Source organism: Lingula anatina, chromosome 9 (assembly GCF_051362555.1).
Source record: "Lingula anatina isolate TDL-2025a chromosome 9, LinAna3.0, whole genome shotgun sequence".
NCBI classification, from domain to species: Eukaryota; Metazoa; Brachiopoda; class Lingulata; order Lingulida; family Lingulidae; genus Lingula; species Lingula anatina.
This window is the reverse complement of record NC_141775.1, coordinates 4,685,959-4,707,501: the sequence shown is the minus strand read 5'-3', so window position 1 is coordinate 4,707,501 and position 21,543 is coordinate 4,685,959. Positions and strand designations below refer to the sequence as shown.

The 21,543-nt window shown below is 35.7% G+C and overlaps 4 protein-coding genes across 6 annotated transcripts; 1 reads left to right on the top strand and 3 right to left on the bottom strand.

Annotated features, from left to right (window-relative positions):
* Positions 1-2,808: 2,808 nt before the first annotated feature.
* On the bottom strand, positions 2,809-4,812 carry LOC106162827 (uncharacterized). Its single transcript, XM_086995565.1, has 4 exons — positions 4,686-4,812; positions 4,278-4,532; positions 3,433-3,570; positions 2,809-3,197 (listed from the first exon to the last, which is right to left on the bottom strand). The coding sequence occupies exons 1-4, from the start codon at positions 4,750-4,752 to the stop codon at positions 2,809-2,811; spliced, it is 849 nt and encodes a 282-aa protein (XP_086851691.1). The 5' UTR covers positions 4,753-4,812.
* A 1,478-nt stretch (positions 4,813-6,290) lies between these two features.
* On the bottom strand, positions 6,291-11,386 carry LOC106168153 (putative methyltransferase DDB_G0268948). Of its 3 annotated transcripts, none has more exons than XM_013547110.3 (6): positions 11,220-11,386; positions 10,419-10,579; positions 9,851-10,061; positions 9,358-9,470; positions 7,436-7,567; positions 6,291-7,059 (listed from the first exon to the last, which is right to left on the bottom strand). In XM_013547110.3, exons 1-6 carry the CDS (start codon positions 11,328-11,330, stop codon positions 6,963-6,965), a joined length of 825 nt encoding a protein of 274 aa, XP_013402564.3. In that variant the 5' UTR covers positions 11,331-11,386; the 3' UTR covers positions 6,291-6,962. The 3 variants fall into 3 exon arrangements, with proteins under 3 accessions (XP_013402564.3, XP_086852276.1, XP_086852277.1); XM_086996150.1 differs by lacking the exon at positions 9,358-9,470 and adding an exon at positions 8,121-8,221; XM_086996151.1 differs by lacking the exon at positions 6,291-7,059 and adding an exon at positions 8,121-8,221.
* An 806-nt stretch (positions 11,387-12,192) lies between these two features.
* Positions 12,193-14,545, bottom strand: LOC106168154 (uncharacterized). The gene is made up of 5 exons (XM_086995564.1): positions 14,534-14,545; positions 13,934-14,079; positions 13,382-13,489; positions 12,653-12,756; positions 12,193-12,368 (listed from the first exon to the last, which is right to left on the bottom strand). Exons 1-5 carry the CDS (start codon positions 14,543-14,545, stop codon positions 12,193-12,195), a joined length of 546 nt encoding a protein of 181 aa, XP_086851690.1.
* A 2-nt stretch (positions 14,546-14,547) lies between these two features.
* LOC106162805 (F-box only protein 44) lies at positions 14,548-20,741 on the top strand. Its single transcript, XM_086996348.1, has 7 exons — positions 14,548-14,698; positions 15,489-15,689; positions 17,268-17,369; positions 18,053-18,163; positions 18,816-18,942; positions 19,140-19,275; positions 19,707-20,741. The coding sequence occupies exons 1-7, from the start codon at positions 14,548-14,550 to the stop codon at positions 19,854-19,856; spliced, it is 978 nt and encodes a 325-aa protein (XP_086852474.1). The 3' UTR covers positions 19,857-20,741.
* Positions 20,742-21,543: the final 802 nt, after the last annotated feature.

The following is a 21,543-nucleotide window of genomic DNA, read 5'->3' as shown; positions in this document are numbered from 1 at the left end:
ACTGTGTGTACATAGAAAAGATCAACTGAAACCTTATCGTGTTGCGCGGGCCAAAATCAACAGGTTTCATAATGGAATAAACTTTACAGGGGTGAGGGTAGGACCCAAAATATATCTTCTCTCCTAGGGTGGGGATAGGGTGGGTGTTAACTGCCCCATGTTTCTGGGGTCACTGGAAACTAAACTCTATTACTGACAGATGCATGCTGATAAAAGATGCAAGTTTCCAGTGACCTGGCTAGCTTTAAAACAATTCTAATCTGCATTGCTTGGTAAGATCGTGGTTCCAATACCTGCTTCTTTCTTGGAAAGCCTATATATATTGGTTTATCTATCCAAGGGGGCGTGTATCTCTGCGGTCTATCACCACATCCTATGATCTTACACTTATAGCTTTGGCCCGATTACAAAATACACATCACTAACAGTAGTCCTATTCTTCTGTATTATCTTTTCAAATAAAAGTTCTTAAAAGTTCTTGCACCTAATTTAGTTAATTGTATTCCATATAAACATATATGTAAAACTTGCATTATCGTTAACCTGTGAAATGTACTTTGTAAACATTTCAGTGCTGAATAAAGTATTATAATTGGGCAACTTCTAATATATTTTAACCGCCGTTTTCTGCGTTGTTTGCGAATAAGTCGTCAATGTGTAGCGTGGCTTGACCCGGTTGCAAACAGTTCAGTTATTTCAGAACTCTGTTATCTTGACTCAGATATTACAGATAACCCGGGGCTATCTTCTCAGAACAGAAAGTATCATAGAAAAGGGAGTGCAGTAACCATCCCTCCTCCCAAACCTCACCACTGTGTAAATTTTTTATTTATTTATCTATTTATTTGTTTCTTTCTTTCCAATCAAGCTACAGGGTATGTTTGCAATGGATTTAGAAGAGGCAGATGCTTTTTTTACTTAAAAGAATCTTGTATTTATTTTAACAATGTAGAAGTAACACGTACAAATGTACTCATGAGTGAAATGCATCAATACCAGTGCCATTTTTAATAACAAGTAAATAAATCTATCAATTGGCGGTAAAACTTTCTTGAGCAACTGAAGTCCAATATAATGATATTAAATGCGTCTTAAATCTACTGCAAAAATATCACTTTAAGTTGATTTTTTTTTTTTTTTTTTTTTTTGGCAAAAAATGAAGTTTTCTAAATTGATTGAAGAGTACGACAGTATTATTCCTTTGATTTCTTCATTTCTTTGATAATTATCATTTAGGGTTTAAGGTGCAAATCGAAAGATTTCTCTAGAAAAACTTATACATGTTTCTGTACAAAACGAATTTAACAAGGCAACAAATCAACATAACTCTGGCCTTTGTTTCCTGACAACCAACATAACTCTGTCACAATCTGGAAGAAATTAAAAAGCACTCAAACCACACTTTAGTGTTTTTCAAAGTCGGCCATCATTTGCGAACTGACGTCAGTGTTGTACACAATTCAAGACTGCATTCAGACGGTAAACGGTACTCTATACTAGGGGCAAGCTGAGTGATGCAATTAATTTTATGCTAAAAATTTGCTGACAGTAGAAACAAGTGCACAGCAATAGTCAGAGCCATATCTGGAGACCTCTAGTGAAAACCTATCTATGGTCCTAGCAGACGATGCAGAAGGTGGCCAGAAGCGACAGGTGGTGATCAATTAGATAGACGACATTACTTCGTGGTATTTATATAAAAATGACCAACAGGTATAAGTTCCCTTTAGAAATATAAAAATTTGAAATCTCATATTCAACTATCTGAAGTATATATAATAATCTATGCCTGTTGCCAACTCGAAACATGCATGCATTTTAAAACGTCAAACAGTGTCTCCTCGGTTATATCTACTACAGTAGAAATAAATAGTAGTATATACTACTATTTCATCTGCAAAGTTCGTGTATTTTCGTATTCATTCGCCACGCATTCTCTGGATAATTGCTGCAGAGCAGAAGCAACACCGTTAACATCAAATATCAGTGTCGAAGTCAAATTCAAAGTTTTGATCCCTTTCATGTCTGTCTTCTTGGCGACGCTCATCCCTATTTTTTCTTCTGGAAAAACACGTATAGTATGTCTGGCATTATCTTATTTCAAACCGTCTTGCATGAAAGTGTTATATTGCATGTTTACAAAGGGCGCATAAAACGATGTTCATTTTCGACCTTTTTTCCTTTAGAATAAGAAGAAACCACAAATTGCTACGGCAATGTTTGAAAAGCCAGAATGTCGTCCTCACTCCTGGTCTATGTGAATTGTTTTGAGTTGTACAAGTATGGTTAAAATATTTAGCCAAGCAATAAACACCTTAGAGATGTCACACGAATTATGATCTACTTATTGACAAATTTGATAACAAAAAGCAGGTTCTAGCAAAGGCTATCGAGCACACAAAACTTAGTACTCACCTCCGGCACACAATAACCAAAGATAGGGTAACCGTAATACTTATTACAAGCGTCACGCTAAACCCTCCGATCCACCCGTTCACTTCTATTAGACATAAAAATAGAACGATCATTAAACAAACCAAAAGCGCAACCCAACCCTCTCGAAAATTAAAAAAGGCACACTTTGAAATAAACGATGAAAGTTGAAATAAGAATTGAATTAAAATAGATGAGCAGTCAATGTTTTGCAGTGTCGCATTTTAAAGAAAATAAATCCTCTGCAAACATTTTCAAACATTGATTAGATATACAGGTACTGGAGTGTATACTTTTTATCTCAAATGTGAATGATTACTAAATTAAACACCAAAAGAATATACATACTTATACCAAGGAATTTTTTGACGACTTTTACCCACCTACTTGTTGTCTTTTTCTTTCAGCTTCACATTGCCTTGCAAGTTCGGCTATCAATGAATCAATGTCCGTCTTGTTTGTCAGTGATAGTTGTGTTGTTGTCTGTTTGCCAATGGGTTGTTTCGTAGTCGTTTCTATGTGCACGGTGCTGTGCATTTCTCCCTGTTGTTTGTTTGTGGTTTTGTGGGTTATTTCTTTTGTGTTTTGACTGGAAATCCCAGTAGATTTTATCTGCGGCGAGACTGAAGAACTGAGTGGTTTGGACGCGCCAGTAGTTAATGACTGGTTCACGATTGGGAGACTGGTTGTGTTTAAAAGGGGATGGGAAGTTTGTTTTGTAGTCGACGATTCCGTTGTCGCACTACTGGTCGTTGAGTCCATTTCTGAAAGGAAACGCGTGAAGATTGGTCGTCCAATTATAATGAAAAAGGTCAATCATTTTTGCTATTATTTAATGAATACAAATGATAATACGACCGCCAAATTTCACGTATTACCCCCTGTTCTATTGTGCTTGGTGTCTCTTTTAGTCCAACTTTTTGCACATTTGATTGTATCACTCCACACAAAATGCCATTTCCCTAGAATTAAGTCAACATTTTGTTCCATTTAACTTACTATATTGGCAAATGTATCTTCGCTTCATATCACACGAATCGGTAAACCAACCATTTCCCGCTGTGTTGCTTTTCGAGATATATAAACATTTGCTGTTACTCCTTGCATCTCTCAATGCACTGAAATTCCATTGGTAACCTATATTAAAAATAAAATTGCGGGAAATAATTTATATAATTAAAGACCACTTATATAAATATCAAAGCGCTTAGTCAGGCCTAATAAATAAAGGAAGGTTGAAAAAGGAAAACAAAGTTCATACGGTAAGTTGGAATGATGAACGAATTTTGCTCAAAAACATGTACAGAGAAGTCTCTTGGTTTCTTGAAATCAACCATGCTGTTTATGGTAACATGGAAAAGGAATTCTAAACTTAGAATTTGGAGTACACTGAATGTTAAATATGGATAAAGGTATTTATGAAGTGCGTTCGTAACCATGAGTTTCAGAAAATATCATTCTAAACAACCGTCCTTGTCATTTACGTAAATTAACCTGCCCTCAAATGAATGAAAACGATCCACTGGAAAATAAAATAACCGCGTATTGCTGAATCTATCTTGTACATTGCTCAAGTTGGCAGATCGAAAAAGATATGACATTAAGGATCGAATATATGCCCTTGTTGAATCGACAGTACCGATACAGAGGGGGGGGGCAAAAATAGGCAGGTTCAACCCAAGTCGTTTCCCAAAAGTGGCGAGCCAACGCAGAAACTTGTTCCATACACACAACTTTAACACAAACAATTAAGACACGTTTGTTGATTACATATAATCCCAGCATAAAAAAGACAATGTATTCTATACTGATGCGAATACCCTGAAGATAATGTGATTCCTTACCTGCTTCCGGCCAATACCAGTTTCCTTTCTCATCTTTTGTTCCTCCTATCCAGTAATATTCTTTCTCGTCCATTCCATTTAAAACAGCCTGGTTTATAACATGGGAGGTGATTTCTATAAGACCACCTCCATTCGTCGAACAATCCTTTGTGGCATTACTGTGGGTTCTTTGAACTTTTATTTTCTCATAACAGTAAGTACTGTCTTCCACATTAAATTGAGGATTGGTACAAGTGTACGACTCGGCTACTTTTCCTGAAATGAAAATATATTCAGTTATAAAATATGTTTCGGTTTTACCGGAACATTATTTTTAAACTGGCCTATATACCTCTAAGTACTAGTACACGCTCGCATAAGTATATACAACTTTGTATTTAACATCAAATTGTGAAATATTCCACATACCAGTAAAGATCAAGGCTGTTATACACATAAACACCACAGGTAACACGGATCCCATTGTAAAGCACATATCAATTTACAAGGACGACTCTGCTACAAAGTGTGGCATGCACAGATCAGTGTGGGTTGGGCTTACCTTTTATCTCTTTTATCTATCGTTCGGGGTCGAAGGCCGAGGTACCCCATGGGGGCAGCTGTTTACGGCCCAAAAAAAAAAATAAATAAATAAACTGTAGATTACATGCATACCTGGCCCTTTATCCCCTAAAGTACTCATTAAGATGCTATGGCTGACTGGGGGCAAAGTGAGAAACATCTGATAGGGACCATTCCCACAGATATTTGGATCGATCTATCTCCCTGGGGAGTCTCACTAAATTGCTATCTACTTAACCGGCTTAAATGTCTGTCACGCCCAGTAAAGCTTTACCCCCTTGCTGATTCGGGCGTGACAGACAATTAAGCGTCAGTTGATAGCAATTTAGTGAGACTCCCCAGGGAGTTTGACCGATCCAGATGGATCGATCTAGGCATGGGAACCCAGTCATAGACTGACAGAAACTAAAAGTTTAAGACTTTATTAAGACCCCTATTTTTTATCTCTGGGGATGGTGCTGCTCTACCAATCCATTTCTAATAACAGGTGTCATTCTCATTTTATAGGTACACTGTGAGCGTTTGAAAATTTTCCAAAGACATGTCTTCTGTGTCCATATATATAGCAGCTACTTAGCTTTTACAAGTTTCAAATAACAGGATGTGGCTTCGATGGTTCTCTCTGCAATGTACAGGAAGACATGCCGCTCTAAATAACTCGCCAGACATTTAGAACTGAATCACGAAAATAAAAATGGGATAAAACTTGGAACTCAAGCGCAGGAGCAGGTCAAGGGTTTGCAAGTAGGAGAACATCGCTTTTGCCCGCGAAGGAAATTGATTTTGGCGTGTTTTAATCCCCTAAAGTGTATCTTCAAGGTACATGTAAAAGCTTTCAGGCGAGTAGTCTTAACATAGACAGGGGCGGATCCAAGATAACATGAAGGCAAGACCTAGGATTGGGAGGTGAAGAACTGAGACCAATGGTACGAGTACGGGTACCTTAGAGCAGGCTACATCTTTTGTAAGGCCGCCAAAATTGTTAAGTTGGATAACGAGCAGCGGCACTCTGAAAACGGGTCAGCAGACAAGCTTTGTTTTAAGCGTATGACGATGAACGTGCATAGCATTCAGATTTAAGGATGTGTGTGTGTGTGTGTGCGCGTATGTGTGTGTTTCCGAGTTCAATTGTGATTTTTCACACTCAACAAGCCACTGCCCATAAAAAAAGGAAAAATTGGTGAAGTAAATATGATTTCCTCAAAATTAATTACTGTCAGGTGGGCTCGTAAACTATCTTTGCCACCTTGATTTTTTTTTAATTTGTGTGAAAGCATAGGGAAATCGGTCATAGGCAGAACAGGTCAGATACGTAAATAAAGTCCAAGAGAGAGAGAGAGAGAGAGAATTTCAAAATATTGCGTCCTACTTTTACAGTTAATGGCTTTACATACGTGCATGAAAATTGGCACATAGTTTCTGGATAAATAAAGAATATTCAGAAAGGCAGCATGGTTTTTAATCAAATATATTAATTGTAGAAATGTTTGCAAATATATAACTAATCACAGAGGTAAAAATTTAAACCAATAATTTAAGATTTCACTAAAAATATTTTTATAACCTGTAAAAGGTACATCATACATTATAAATCATAAAAATTTGACTTGAAGTTAAATATTAAATATTAACTAAATGTATCCTTTCTTTAACGGCCCTTCATTTCAAAACCAACCTTAGTAATGTCTACTTTGCTTTCTTCCTATGATTAATGTGCTTAAGGTTGACACAATGTGGATTGTCTAATTCGAGGAAAAATGTACGAAATCCATGAGGAGAAATATGGCACATTGTCCAACTTTGAATAACCCAATTTGAATGAAATATCAAATAAATAACAAGTTGCATTTTAACATAAGCCGTTTCATTGAGCTGACAGACCACTTTGTTATTACTGATACCTCACAATCTATATTGAACTTTCATTTTGTCTCTAAGATTAGTTGTCCATCCATTATCCATTATTTATTAACCTGACGGTAATTCATATGTCTGATATGCAGGTGCAAATATTCTGTAGCCTGGCCTTTGCAGATATAAATACGTCTGGCTGGTTTAGTCTTAACATTAAAAATAAACCCTAGGTGGGAGCCAATTCCAAGACAGGACCAATGCTGTTCTGGTCTAGGATCCTGGCTTTCTTCCTAACAACATGAAGATTGGGAATGTCACGTGCAGCTCAGAATGTATGGTTGCTTCTCTGTCCATTGTTTTCAATAAGCTGAAATGAGAGTTATTAACAGAAATATTTCTTAAGAATATACTTTTAAAGGGTTTTATATACACCATCAACAGATTGACTAAGACGTTTGTAAATTCCAAGTTAACACAACCTAAAAAACATAAATTATTTACTTCTGAAAAAAAAAATAATTAATTCACCCTTAATGGTTTGACTGTACAATCACCCATTCTAAAAATTACAAAAAAATTTCCCCTCCTTCCCTCAAATTACCCAGTCTAGTACTCTTTGAATATTTCTCCAAATACCACTTCAATAACTTTACAGTCAATAAACTATGCAATATATCTAGGACTAAATGAATATTTCTCCATGTGCCCTATAATTCTAGTCCAAAATGTGTGTAATTACTCACTTTTCCTGCAAATCCTCCAGTATATTACTCTCTGGGTATTTCTCCATATATTTATTATAGCCACTCCAAGAGCTGACATAGCCTATAAAATGCTCCAGTGTAGTGTCATACTCCATACTCAAGGTCTCATCTCTGAAAAAAATAAAAAGGCAAATATTTAACATTGCTTTAATTCTTCTGTTGATCAAAAATAATAACTATCATCAATATTATATAAAAATGAATAATTAAGTGTCAGACTTACTAGCTGATTTTATAAGGATATCCTTATTAACATTCAGATTCACTTACTGACCAACTTATTACTGACTGATACACATAAAAGCTAACTGCCGAAACAGCTAACAGATTGACTAATGTGTAAACTACTGTAAGTAATGGCAAACTAACATTAAATTTGATTAAATTTTCAATGATTTAATTTGCTAATTGACTGACTTCTTCAGCAACTAAATGAGTGGCTGATTCATTAATTTAGCAACAGTGTATCAAGGGCAACTGACTGACTACTTGTATCTCAATAACTCTTTCCAGAAGGAGATTTATCTCTGTTCACAATATATGCAGGATATGCATTGTAGAAATCACAAACTGAAATAAAACAGCTGGCAAAGACACATTATTGTTATTATTTATCAATGCATTAATTATAATCTACTATACTTATTTAATTTTGGTTTCATACCTTACAAAGTCCTGGTAAGGTAGGTGTATATCTTTGTAACTACCATAACAATGGTCATTGCCAGGCTGCCAACATTGCTCACTGTACAAAACTCTGTCAACCTACAGTGTGGGGAATACAGTATCACACAGAATATAGGTAACAACCTATGACTTGCCAGATTTAAAGGGATAACAACTCTTTGTAAGATATCCTCATATTCACAATAAATGCATTGTAAACAACTTACAGAAATATAATAAGCTTTGTCATTTACCCTAGGAAAATCCATTTTTGGGCAAAAAGAACAGTTGTTAGCCCTTTAACTTCATCCCCAAAATATTGGGATTATTTCAGTAGCTACTTTAACAGATACTTGTATATTATGGAGATCCATGGTCAAATTGAGTTGAGCATATTGTTTCATATAACAATATGGACCACAGCCTATAAACGATTCAATTAAAAATTATGATATCACGTTGACAGGAACACACAGTAACCCAAATAGATCCCCATCTAAATTATCATGAGATTATAGGTTAAGCCAGAAGCATGCCATTCAGATATCAATTTATACCACTTCTTATCAGCATAGGTAAATCAAAAGAGAGAAAAGACGCATGTGACAATTAAGAGGACTACAAGTAAATCACAGTAAAATTAGGAAGCAGGTTTGTTTTAACCCTGACCAGGCCAAAGTTTATCTAGGTCTGTAAGTTGTGTGCACAATGAAGAAGCCAAAACTGTTCAGACTCCAAATTTTCTCTTGTTACCACCGAGTCATTTGTCCATTAAAGCCATGTTTCCATCTTAACAGGGTCTTAAATTACTATTAATTACTATATAAAATCAATATCATTTATTATTAATTTAATACTATGGCTCACCACAGGAAGTCATTCTAGTTGCTCTGCTGTCCCACCAGTTGCCACCATAATGTTAAACTATCTAATATGTATCTACTTATGTTTAGCTCACAGAAGGAAGCACGCCCAATCTACATGCTGTACCACACACTGCCTTTATAGCTGAGGTACAGAACTTACATGTACATGTCCTTATTTCTACTTCCTAAGATGAGCTGAATGTATAAAGTAGCCTACTTATACATGTATGGATTTCTCCAAGTATTGTCAACCCATCTTCACTGGAAACATGGCTTACGACTCACTGAAAACAAGCAGGAGATTTTTGCTGGATCACAATTAGTTTAACTTTTTTTTCAAAAAGAGTGCAATCTCAGAACTTTACAGACCTGACGTGCTCTCTCAGTGGCAGCCTACAAGCAAAGCGTTCATCTGGATATCTGTTATCCACATGTTTTCTCATCTCGTCCCAGCAAGCGGTTTTCCAGAGGCGTCGATAAAACTGAAGGACAAGTGTGGCAAATAACTTGCGTTTAGCAGTGGGTGTGGCTTATAGATCCCAGATGAAATTATCATATTGGAAACTAAGCTGACGCAAATTTTGCCTGATTTTCTCTTACTGTCTTACGAAATCTAAATTTTTTTTGAAAGTTCTGCATCTTATTTATTTATTTATTATTTTGCTGTTGTTGTTGTTGTTGTTGTTGTTGTTGTTGTTGGGAAAAATTATGTATAAAATTTGATCTCCTGCTTTAATACAGGCTACAAATAACAGACACACACTCACACACGCACACACATGCACGAGCACACACAGACACAAACAACAGCAAAAAATAAAGATGGAACAATAAACCTCTTACTGTTATTTAAAAAACTTACATCTCTAATATATTTACTCAGTAGCTCCCCGTTAGGGTTGGAGTCTAACACAGGGACAGCATACCCCAGCAACGCTACACAACCATGTGGTCTCAACACCCGCTCAGTCTCAGCATAGAACTTGTCCAGATCGAACCAGTGGGCAGCTTGGGCACTGGTCACTAGGTCTACAGAGTGGTCATCAACAGGAAAACTCTCTCCACTGCCCTTCCTGAAATATAGCCATCAGGGCCAGATATATCAAACCTGAATCAGGGAAAGACTGTATTTTTCATCTGCTTCTGCTGCATCTTTTCATCTCAACTAAAAATATATCAGATCAAAAGTGATACAATTCTTCAGCAAATCATAATTATAATAATGATAAATTATGATAAAATATTAAATAAAATAAGCAAAAGAAAACACATGTATGTTTTTTTTTTTTTTTTTTTTTTTTTTTGACAAATGATCCATTTTCCCCAAAATTTATTCAGAAAAAAATTTTACTAGCAATACTCATTATACAACCACTTTATAGTGTGTGATAATTACACTAATTTATAACAAAAACAATTAACACACATACTTAAACGTAACATTGCTCATGTCGTTCTTGTTGTTGGCTTGCAGTATCTGGTTGTCGCTGACGTCAATTCCTGTCACATGATTGAAGTGCGGTGCTAGCAAGTGTGTGAACTGCCCAGATCCACAACCAACGTCCAGAGCTTGGTTGTACGGTGCAGGAAGCTGGAAAGTGTAAAATGTGAGGATAACAAAAAATATGCGGCCAAAAAAATGTTCTTCAAATATTCAAAGCTGTTTGGTTTTATCTAACTTTATAGATGTACATATGGAACAAGACAGTTCTTCAGATTTAAAAAGCTGCATGGACACTCTTATCTTTAAATATAATCGGAATCTATAGAGCTAATGAAAATGTTACTAGTACTTGTATGACCGTTCTTTCATTCTCTACTGATAATTATGTATAGAATTATCATTTAATGAGAAGAAAAAGAAGGGAAATAATATAAATAGTAACAAAATCCTTTTGATGAGACCCCGTCCACGTATGCTACTGCAAAAAATGTACCTGGTCAAAGTCCACTTTGCCGTAATTTTACTATCATTGTTCATTTTATTCCTTATGACTTAAGATGTCATCGTTTTATTTTCAAAACCTATTATAATTATGTTGCAGTTACCTAACAAATACCCCCCTCCCCCGGTAGATCTAAACTGCAATGATGCAAGCTGCGCGATCTATTTCATCAATACAATTTATATCTAATAATTTCACTGCGCTGAAATTCTGATAACCAAGCTCCACTGGCATTCCAATTGCGCCAGGACAGTTAGCAATTAATTTTGATGCAGTTCAATATACCTTTTCCTGAAGATATGCTATTACTCTGTCTACGATGTTTTTGGTCCAGTGGGGTCTATACTTGGCGTATGCAATCACATGACCAGCACCTTCGAAATGTCTATGAGCCATCGTGCATTTTAGCTTCGTTTTTAAAAGGAGGTAGAAATATTCAGTATCTTGTCTTTTCTTTCCTTGAACATTAAAAGAGTTCATAAATGCGCTAGCTGTTATTGAAAAGAATGTGGCACAGCTATCACAATCTTTCTAATAGCGATCGAATTTTGAAAGATATATTTATTGTGGCTCAATTTACATTATTTAATACGGTGTTCTCTCCGATCTTCTAAAGTTTTCCCCAAATGTATTTTTCCCATTTTAAAAGATTTCATTTTACAAAGTTTGCACAATATAAACTCTTAATTTCCGTATATAGCAGGTATTTCACACCTGTGCTGTATGAAAGTACAGATGTAGATCTTTAATTTATTTATTTTCACAACTCTTGAAGGCACAGTGTTGCTACACAATAAAACAAATAGATTTCATTTTTTTTTTATTAAAAACTTGTTATAAATATTTGTCATGGTGAAAATATATATTTCTTTCACCATGCATAAATACATGTATGTACATGTAACTGTATCATATTGTTATCCTAAAATTTTACACAAGTATAAATGTACATGTAAATGAAAGTTTCACATATTTTGAAATTTATTTGTCAATATGTGACGAAAATAATCTATAACTTCAAACTGACCTTTCTACAGCTGCAACATACATGTACAGTACTAGTAATCAAAAACACTTGCAAATTTTAAAATTTTAAAGAAGCTGTCTTAGCACATGTACATGTAGCTGGTACATGTACAACTGTACATGTATCACCAACTGTACATGTATCACCATATGTAAAATAATGCTACGGTGACAATGTCTAGTAATGATATCAATGTTTTAAAACATAACGAATATTTTAAAAGTCACTTTTTCAACAGAACAAATTAGTCTGCAGCATGATTCTTATAAATTCATGTTCGTCCACCATTCCATCTCCATTAATGTCTGCCTCATCCACCATGTCTGTTAGTTCTCTTTCCGTAAACTTGACTCCTGCCTCTCTGCATGCTCTCCTTAAGTTGTCCATAGTGATTTTCCCTGTCTTGTCTGAAAATAATGAAATAAGAAATACTATAGCTATACTTTTAATAGATTGTATCTGACATACGCTGTATTTTGCCTTGGAAAGTGTTTTTGAAATGTATAATTCTGGATTGTCAAATTCTGGGTGAAAATTGCTGATATATTACACGAGTACACAACAGTATAATTCCAGCAAATGCAACACGAATCTATTTATTCATTCAATCATTTATTTTCTATTGTAAGATAATTTGATGCATGTACCAGGTATCTTTTTTTTTTTATATATATTTCACAGTTCAACTTACCATAATCAAACATCTTGAAGCCCTTGACAATTTCTTCATGGACATCTCTAGAATCCCCTTGCTTGCCAATTACAAACTCTAGGAAGTCATTAAAAGATGCATAGCTGAAATAGGTATAATTATCTGAGTTAGTACTGCACCTAGCTTATAAAAATATGTATGAATACAAACAAATAAGCAGTACCTCTTTTCTTTATCAATCCAGTAAGTTCTAGCCTCCCTTTTTAGATTGATCACTTTTAAACCACATCAGTCCCAATAATTAACCACTTACCACACTCCAGTCAACCAATGCCCAACTTCAAGTAGACAACATGACAATAGAGCTACTAAGTACATGTATTTGCCCTCCCACCCTCCCTCTCCCATATTGCTGAGTCTAAAAAGGTTTGCTCCCAGGCTAAAAAGCTAAAACAGGGCAGAACAACAGCCATTTTAGCATTATGAGAAACATGTGTAAGACTGGGTTCCCATACCTAGATCGATCTAACAGGATCGATCCATCTCCAAGGGTTTTCTCGCTAAATTGCTTTCAGCTTAAGCAGCTTAGATGTCTTGCATGCCTAGTGAAGCTGCTAAATAATTATTAATTACTCCTAGCAGCTTCAGTAGGCATGAGAGACATCTAAGCCAATTTAGTTGATTGCAATTTAGCGAGAATCCCCTTGGAGATAGATTGATCTACAGTTAGTACGATAGGGTCTGGGAATGGTCCTGTATTCTACTCACGCTCCGTGTTTCACAGTTCCTTCTTGTATCATTTGTCTAGCTTCCACTTTGGTCACTTTAAACCCGAGTGCTTTTAATGCTCGACGGAGTTCCATAGCATTTATTCTCCTAGAGAAAATAAAAAGAATGTGAGAATGCCATGTATAATAAGTTAACTGTCAAAATACCAAGTATGTTTATTTGGTTTTATCTGATACTGACAATCACTCCAAAGGTTATCAGTAAGTATAATCAAAAGATGATCTACTGGTTTCTTTGGTTTTAAAAGTACAATGTAGTATTTCATGAGTAGCAAAAGGGGTCTGTGATTTGTTTGAAAATATGCACAAGTAGGTTCTTGTACTAATATTGTTAAATGCAACGTACAGAAAAACTTTGCAACCTAGAAGATTGAGAAATTATCTCCTACAATTTCATGATCTTGTAGAGTTTGTTTCATGTGCCCAAAAGTACTAGACAGTAGTCGTCCAGCAACAATATAAAATAAATACCTGTAATAATTAATAATTTTATGTATAGCATTATAACTGCTAAGCACAATGTTTGACCTACCCATCACTATTCGAATCAAAGACATCAAATATGACTTTCAGGTCTCTGATATCCTGTGCCGTCAGCTCATCCAAAACTATTCCTGAGACTTTAACACCGTGGACTTCTTTGTCACTAACTTCATTTTTTTTCAACAGGTTCACCAGCTTGAAAAGGAAAAAATACAAATGCTTTCAATGAAATATGATGTATATATACTGGTATGTGTACTGTTGAAGCTGCAGTTTTCTCTAGTGTGTAACATGTACTTTTGTGCTGAGAACTAGTTCAGTTCAGTTGGTGCAAGAGCAGACAATGAGAAAGAATCAATTATACTCGTACTACATATTAATTTTCAAAAGTAATGAGTAAATGCATTTATTCCAGTAATATCCTGTGCTTGTGCAATATTTTTTTGCTCAGTAGAAATGTAAATAATCTTGAATATTCCATGAATATTAATTTTACTAGTATTATAACTATTAGCACATAGCATATACCAGTATTGGAGGGGGCAGAGAGAGGGTTGGTTGCCTCAGTTTTAGCCCTTACATGCTATAGGCAATTGCAGTGGTACGTACCAGTACCTACATGCACTGGTACATGTACATGTACTAGTACCTTTATACACATGTATGCACAGTGTACCCTGGTATACTTCTAGTCCATGTACCGGTAGTACTGAGGGAGCACGTGCAGTACTCACACCAGTAAGGCCAAAAACTGAGGCAAGGAGGTTGGGGAATTCCAAACGACTCACACTTTCTCCCATAGATAGGACCACTGGTAAATAAAAATTGGTTTTGCTTTAATGAACAAACGTAGATTTAATTGCAAAATAGGGTGAAGTTTTTTAAGAAAAATGCCCCCTCCTCTTTGAAATTGCTCCCACAGACCTGAAGATATTAGATGTATAACCATAACCATGTTTGCATAAATATATAGCATGCCAAGAATACCTGCATCATGTGTTATTAAGTATTTCCATAGGGGTAAGGAGACAAACTCCACAATGTGGACTTACGCTCTCTCCTATTTTTACAAAAGGCTGTGCGACTTCGGGCGTCAGGGGATCGGGTCTTGGTGTTTCGGCCCCCGGAGACTTCGACTTCTTCCCTGACTTCTTTCCCTTTTTACCCTTTTTCTTTCCCTTTCCTTTCTTCTTTCCAGGCATGGTAAAGTATTATTTCTCTGCACGTATGCTCGCACCTGTCAACCATCCGCCATATTGTTTACTGTCGTTGTCTGATGACGTCAGCTTATCAAGACAAGCTTCAAAATTGTATTAAAGAATCACCATTATTAGATAAAATTTATGCCATTTTCGCATTACGCTTTCTATTTAATGTAGGTGGTTTGAAGTTTTGAACCGAATTATAAATTAAATTACTGATTAATAACGCTAGTTTAAGCTTGTCATCGAAATAACCGATCTTTTGTAAAAGAAGTTGATGAAAGTGAAAGAAAACAAGGAAGTCAATTTTTTTCACGATGGCTGAAGGTTTATCGTGTGATATACTCGATTTGACAAACTTAACACCGGAATCATTGACAGGTGTATTATCCTATCTTCCAGCGGACTTTCTCATTAACACCTGTCGTCTTGTGTGTCATCAGTGGAAAGACATCGTGGACGGAAACACTCTGTGGCGACTGAAATGCTTACGTGAGCGGTTTTATGTTCCACGTTTAATGGGTCCGCCGCCAGCAGATTTTAAGGACTATTACTTTAAAAACCCATATAACAGGAATCTGGTCAAAAACCCGAGTGGAAAAGGTAATTGATGTTGCTGTCTTTATTAGATTGAGGGTAAAATCTTCACAACTGGACTATTTTAAATAACTCGTATTTGTGAAGATTTATACTGTACCGGTACATGCGTACAATGTACCTGTGCGTGTGTGCACCTGTACGTTGTACCTCTGTACTCTGTATGTAGGAAACTATAAGTGTACTTAATTACTGTACTATAAAAAGTGAAAAAAAAACGAGTAGTACAGACATAAAAGATTCAGATTCAGATTCAGATTCTTTATTGACAAACACCTTCACATAAAGGTACAATCAATTACAATACGATACTAGTGGCTAGAACATAGAACAGACAAATAAATAGATAAATAAATATATATATATATACATATAGATTAGCAATTGTTGAAATCAGTGACTGTACACATGTATACGAATGTCGCATTCCATAATCAATTTACCAGGTTTGATCTACACGCCCAGTCTCTGCTGACAGCGCATAACGGGTCTCACACTGGTACTATGATCTGGTTTGGACATGCGCAGAAAGACTTACTCTCTTCTCCATGCATTTCTGTACAAATATGAGGAGGGGCGTAATCACATCCATTTCTTTTGTATTCATGATGTGTATAAACATATCCGGGGGAGAGAGGGCATTAGTATTACATAGGAAACTTATATTTTCGTAGAAAGCCGCCCGTAGTTCCTTATAGGCCTCGCATTTCAGAATAAAATGCACTTCATCTTCAACCTCTCCGGAATTACAGACTTGACATAATCTTAGATGGGGTGGGGTTGGGGGTTTACTGTTCCTCCCCTTCTCAATATGGAGTGAGTGAGCGCTGATTCTTAGTTTGCAGAATGTAGCCCTCCGTGCTTTATCAAAGGTCAGCACATAATTTTCGGTCTTAAAAGAAAAGACAGTCACCAGGCATATGGCCCATCAAGTGGACACAACAACAAGCACATCTGCTAGCACTGGTGCTAGTACAGTACCTTCTATAGTACAGTACCTTCTATAGAGCACAATGTCTCTATTATGAATGAGGCCATCGCTTTTACATCCCCACATCATTACACCCCAATACCATTTCTTCCTGGCATTGCTACTCCTCCTAACAAAATTATGATTTTATTATCCATCACGGCCTGTATCATTACTCCCCCTCATCTGTTTTTGAATGACAGTTTGAAAAATGTGTTTCTTCCAGGTTTTGGTATTTACTACAGTAAACATATTTAAAGTAAACATAATGATTAACAGGGGGAAGTTATGATGCAGGGGAGTAATGGGGATTTAAAGTGATGTACAGTTTATCACTAAACGATGATCCACAAGTACTGGTAATATCTGTGCTTGAGTTACGGTAATTCTTCAATCTTTTTGATGGGAAAATAATTGTCTTGATGGAAAGTCCATTTTCATCAATTATAACAAAATGTGACATCGTCCAGTGACCCGATGCATTGAAAATGTCAAATCAAAATCCCAGTTTCTTGTATATGTTAAACCTAGGTCACATTATATACTAGTTATCTCCTTCTTTCCTTATACTGTGTTGTGTGCACTAAATATTTAATCCACTTGTCTCCTTAACGATGGTCTACTGTGCTGGGAGGTGGAGGAGAATGGTGGGGACAGGTTCACAGTGGAGACAGAGTCGACATTTTGTGATCCATTTACTTGTTTGCACGAGGAGGGTGAGTGTTGGGTCGACTTCAGGTCAGGGTTAGACTTAACAAATTATCATTTCTCGCACTAGCCCAAGGATCAGCTCATTCCTGAAAGGTCATGTTTCTGTTACAGTTTGCACAGAAGGGTTTTTCAGGTTTTTTGTGCACAGCTGGAATTTAATTGTTAGCTACCAGTATAGCATCGTTTCCCAATTACTAGGAAGCCTTTACTTGTGAAAAAGCTGCTGCCACATAATAAATTAAAGTGATCTCTGGGCTGCTGTGAATTCTAACCCTGATTATACAGTGTACAATGTCTTATTGTCTCTGATTTGGTACCATTGTAGTTCACAAAAATGATTCCCATGTTTGTATCGAAGTGTTTCTATTATTATTATTATCTCTGATATTTTTGATTTGATCAGAAAAATTAGAATCTAATCTGCTGAGATAAATTGAAAAATGTACGTTATATATTTTTGTGCAAACTATGTTTCAGAGACAATGGCATCATTGTATCATTTATATTATGATAGAAAGGCATGTGTGTTTCATGCACCCATCTTGTGCAGAAGACATACTTGTCTTTTTACCTGTCTAAAGTATGTTTTGTTAATTATTGTTCTTTAACAAAACATACTGTCAGAAAAATCTACCAGTCAATAATTTCTGGACATCTCTCAGTTATTTCAATGATTAATTATGTTTAGATGGCAAACTTCATTGGACCATAGAAGAAAATGGTGGCAATCAATTTAAAGTAGAGACCTCTAATCCATGTGCCCCAGGGAGTTATCCTTGTGATGGAATGAAGGAAGAGGGTATAGCAGGACATGAATTTGATTATCTTGGAAAGGATATTTTGCTTTAAAGAGGCAGATTTTGTGTCAAAATCAAACAATGGAATTGATTAGCATTTGATTGTGTTTAATTTTAAATTGATTTTATTTGAAAGTGTGATTAATTATAGTTATTTGCAAAATATTGTACATGTAAATCAAAATTGATATTAGATAAAACTTGAGTAACTGATAAGAAGTAATGTTGGTATAGCCATCACATCATGTTCAGAGGGTGAATAAATAAACCTTAGGCCAGAGGTCAGATTTTGTGTAGAAATGATATGTTCTTGTACAAAATTCTAACAATTTTTTTTTCTAAGTTAATAATTTTTGGCAAACTGAAAATTCTAAATAGAGTAGTGATTCAAGTTCTAATCAGATTGTTGGGCCAAAAAGCTTTGATCGGCAAACTCTCTAGTTTATCCACTTTTATAACAAGATTGATTTAAAGTGACACACCTGACAGCTTTTGACACACAGATTATTATCATGTATTTATTTTCTTTCAAATGTTGCACAAATTTGGCCTTGGCATTTTGTGATTTGTGAAACTACTGCTAGTGTGTTCGACCTGATATTGTTATATTGTGTTAGTTGAGATAAAAAGATACATGTACTATTATTGTTTCAGGCTATGAAACTTGCTGGGCCACATCATATGGCTGGTGTGTAAAGCACCAGCTCATTGATCTGTTAAAGGAAGGGTGTACTGGGGCTGTCTTGGACCAAATTAAACCCGACATCTACATTTCTGAATGGTAGGTCAATATTTAAATTTATAAGTACTTGAAAAAATGCAACTTGCAATTAATTCCTTCTTGCAGCAAATTTCCTGCAATATGGCTGCGAATTAACAACAATAAAATTTTTCTTGCAAACTCCTGCAAACTCATTGCTGAACTTATAGCTGAAACAATTAATTAAGTAATTAATAATTTTTGGCACAACTTTCCAGGACAACAGCCAGAAGAGACTGTGGCAGTACGTACAAACTTCATGTTCAGTTACTGGGAGAAGACAAGCAGAAAGTGCTGGATCAGTTCTCCAAGCAGAGACATGTTGAACAATGGGAAGGAGGGCATTGGGAAAAGGTGATGCTGAGTTAGATGTGATAATATTACATGATGCTTTTTGTGGTATTGTGCCACTTGTCATGTAATATTGTGTTAGTTGTGACCACGTGTCACTTGTGGTGTGATATTGTGTTTGTTGTGGTAATGTGTCCTTTGTAATGCAAAATTCTGCTAGTTGTGACAATGTGTTACCTGTGGTGTGATATTGTGTCATTTGAAATGCAATATTGTGTTCGTTGTGATAGTATATTATTTATGATATTGTTCCATTTATGATATTGGGCCATCACTTAATAATGTGTTGTGATACAGTCATGAGAGTTTTTTTTCTGGCATGTATATCAGTTTAGAAGGCATTTTTTTTTTCATTTCATAGAATATAAATTGATAAAATAGACAAAGATTCTTAACCTGGTGTAATATTGATATTATGTTTCTTTTTGTTACAGATAGAGCACAAGTTTCAAAATTACCCACCAGGTGTCAGGTACATCTGGTATCAGCACTCAGGAAAGGACCTTCAGTTTTGGGCGGGGCACTATGGACCAAAATTTGGTGGATCAACTGTCAGATTTCAATTTCGTGAACAAACTAAATAAGAACAACAGGGCATCTTAGGATAAATTAAAAAGGTTGATGATGATGTTAACACAACACTCAGGGAAGGACTTTCATGGCAGGCCGAACATTACAGGCCAAAAATTTGAGGATTGGCAATGAGACCCCAATATTATGAACAAACATACTGAAAAATTACTGAATGATTTCTTTGGATGAAGGTGGTGACTGGTGATATTTTATCTTCAAACCTGTGCCAAATATTTAATTTTTTATATAGCTGCATGAAGTTACCTTTAAGGATTCAGGGGCAGATCCAGAGATATTTGCAGACAGTTTTCCAAATTATCTTTGTTGATCCATCCTCCATTTTTGACCATCTCCCAAAAGAAAATATACCCATCAATGCATACTTGAAAATCTGATCGTCCTGCGGAAGACCCAGAAGACGGCCTCAATCTGCACCTGGGATTTATAACCTTCCTCTACCAGGGCCACAGAAATAATTTACTAGACATTCACATATATGCCATTGGCTCATTCTGTGCATTTTTTCTACTGTGCCCAGGAAATATTTACATGTATGTATGGAATTGTCATCACTTAGCTGCCATTAGTATACTCAATTTTATTCTCAAAATCTCTCAATGTGTTTTTGGCTAGTATTTTTTTGGTCAAGGTATTACCCTTAGTCATCTTTATATGTTTTGCATTAATGCCAATAAGAAGCATTAATTACAGTTATCAAATATATGAATAAAAAGAAAATAATATGTCTAAGATAACGATTTTCTGTGATTGATAAATGCACGCGTCGAAGGAAGAAATCACCTGATGTTATTTCCAGGGTTTTCCGGAATCATTTTTCTCCTTAACATGTGACACTATAGTACATGAAAATAAATCAGGTGGGAAAATTGCAAAAAGACATTTATTTATTTATTCATATATTTATTTAGTTGTTTTGTTGAAGGGTCGTTTATTTTTTTATTGGTGGTCTCAGCCCAACGAAAATACATGGCTGATTCTATGTCATACAGCAACCATTAAAAGCGTTATTTTGATCTCCATATTTTCAAAATTTACATTTACGACCTTGCTCAATCATGATCATTAACTGGTGTTTTGAAGGCGAGTAAAGAAAGTCGAGTTGTGGAATTTAGCGTTTGGTCCTCAAAAAAATTAAATTAAATCAAGACAAGCAAACTGGCAAAACAAACCCAAGGGACAGCAATTATTTTTCGCAAGGGGATGCAAGGCAATCTTTTTGTGGACTTTCCAAATTTATGTAGGATTCGAAATGGGTACATTTAATTTTACCAAGTGATGTCGCAAGAAGCACAAAAGGAGCTCTAGTCTTAGTCTGTCATCATACAGATTTTGCGCAAGGTATAAAACAGCTGCAGTTTCGTTCCGTGAGAAATGAAAATCCTTAAAACGTAATAGCTTAGAGCATAACTGCCGATTTATATCAATCGGGAATCTTGAATCATTTCAGATTACTACTTTGACAATTATACCGCCATGTTCAACTCAGATGTTCATATGGTGATGAACGAGAATACATCTTTTCCAAATGTTCTGTGTATATATAGGATTTCTGGTCAGGCATTTTACTTTTATGTGAAGTTGGCTTTGAAAGATGAAAACTCTCTCTCTCTATCTTTCTCCCTCTCTCTCTCATACGTCGTTCGATGTGTGTGTGTTACAAGTAAATCCGACTGGTTA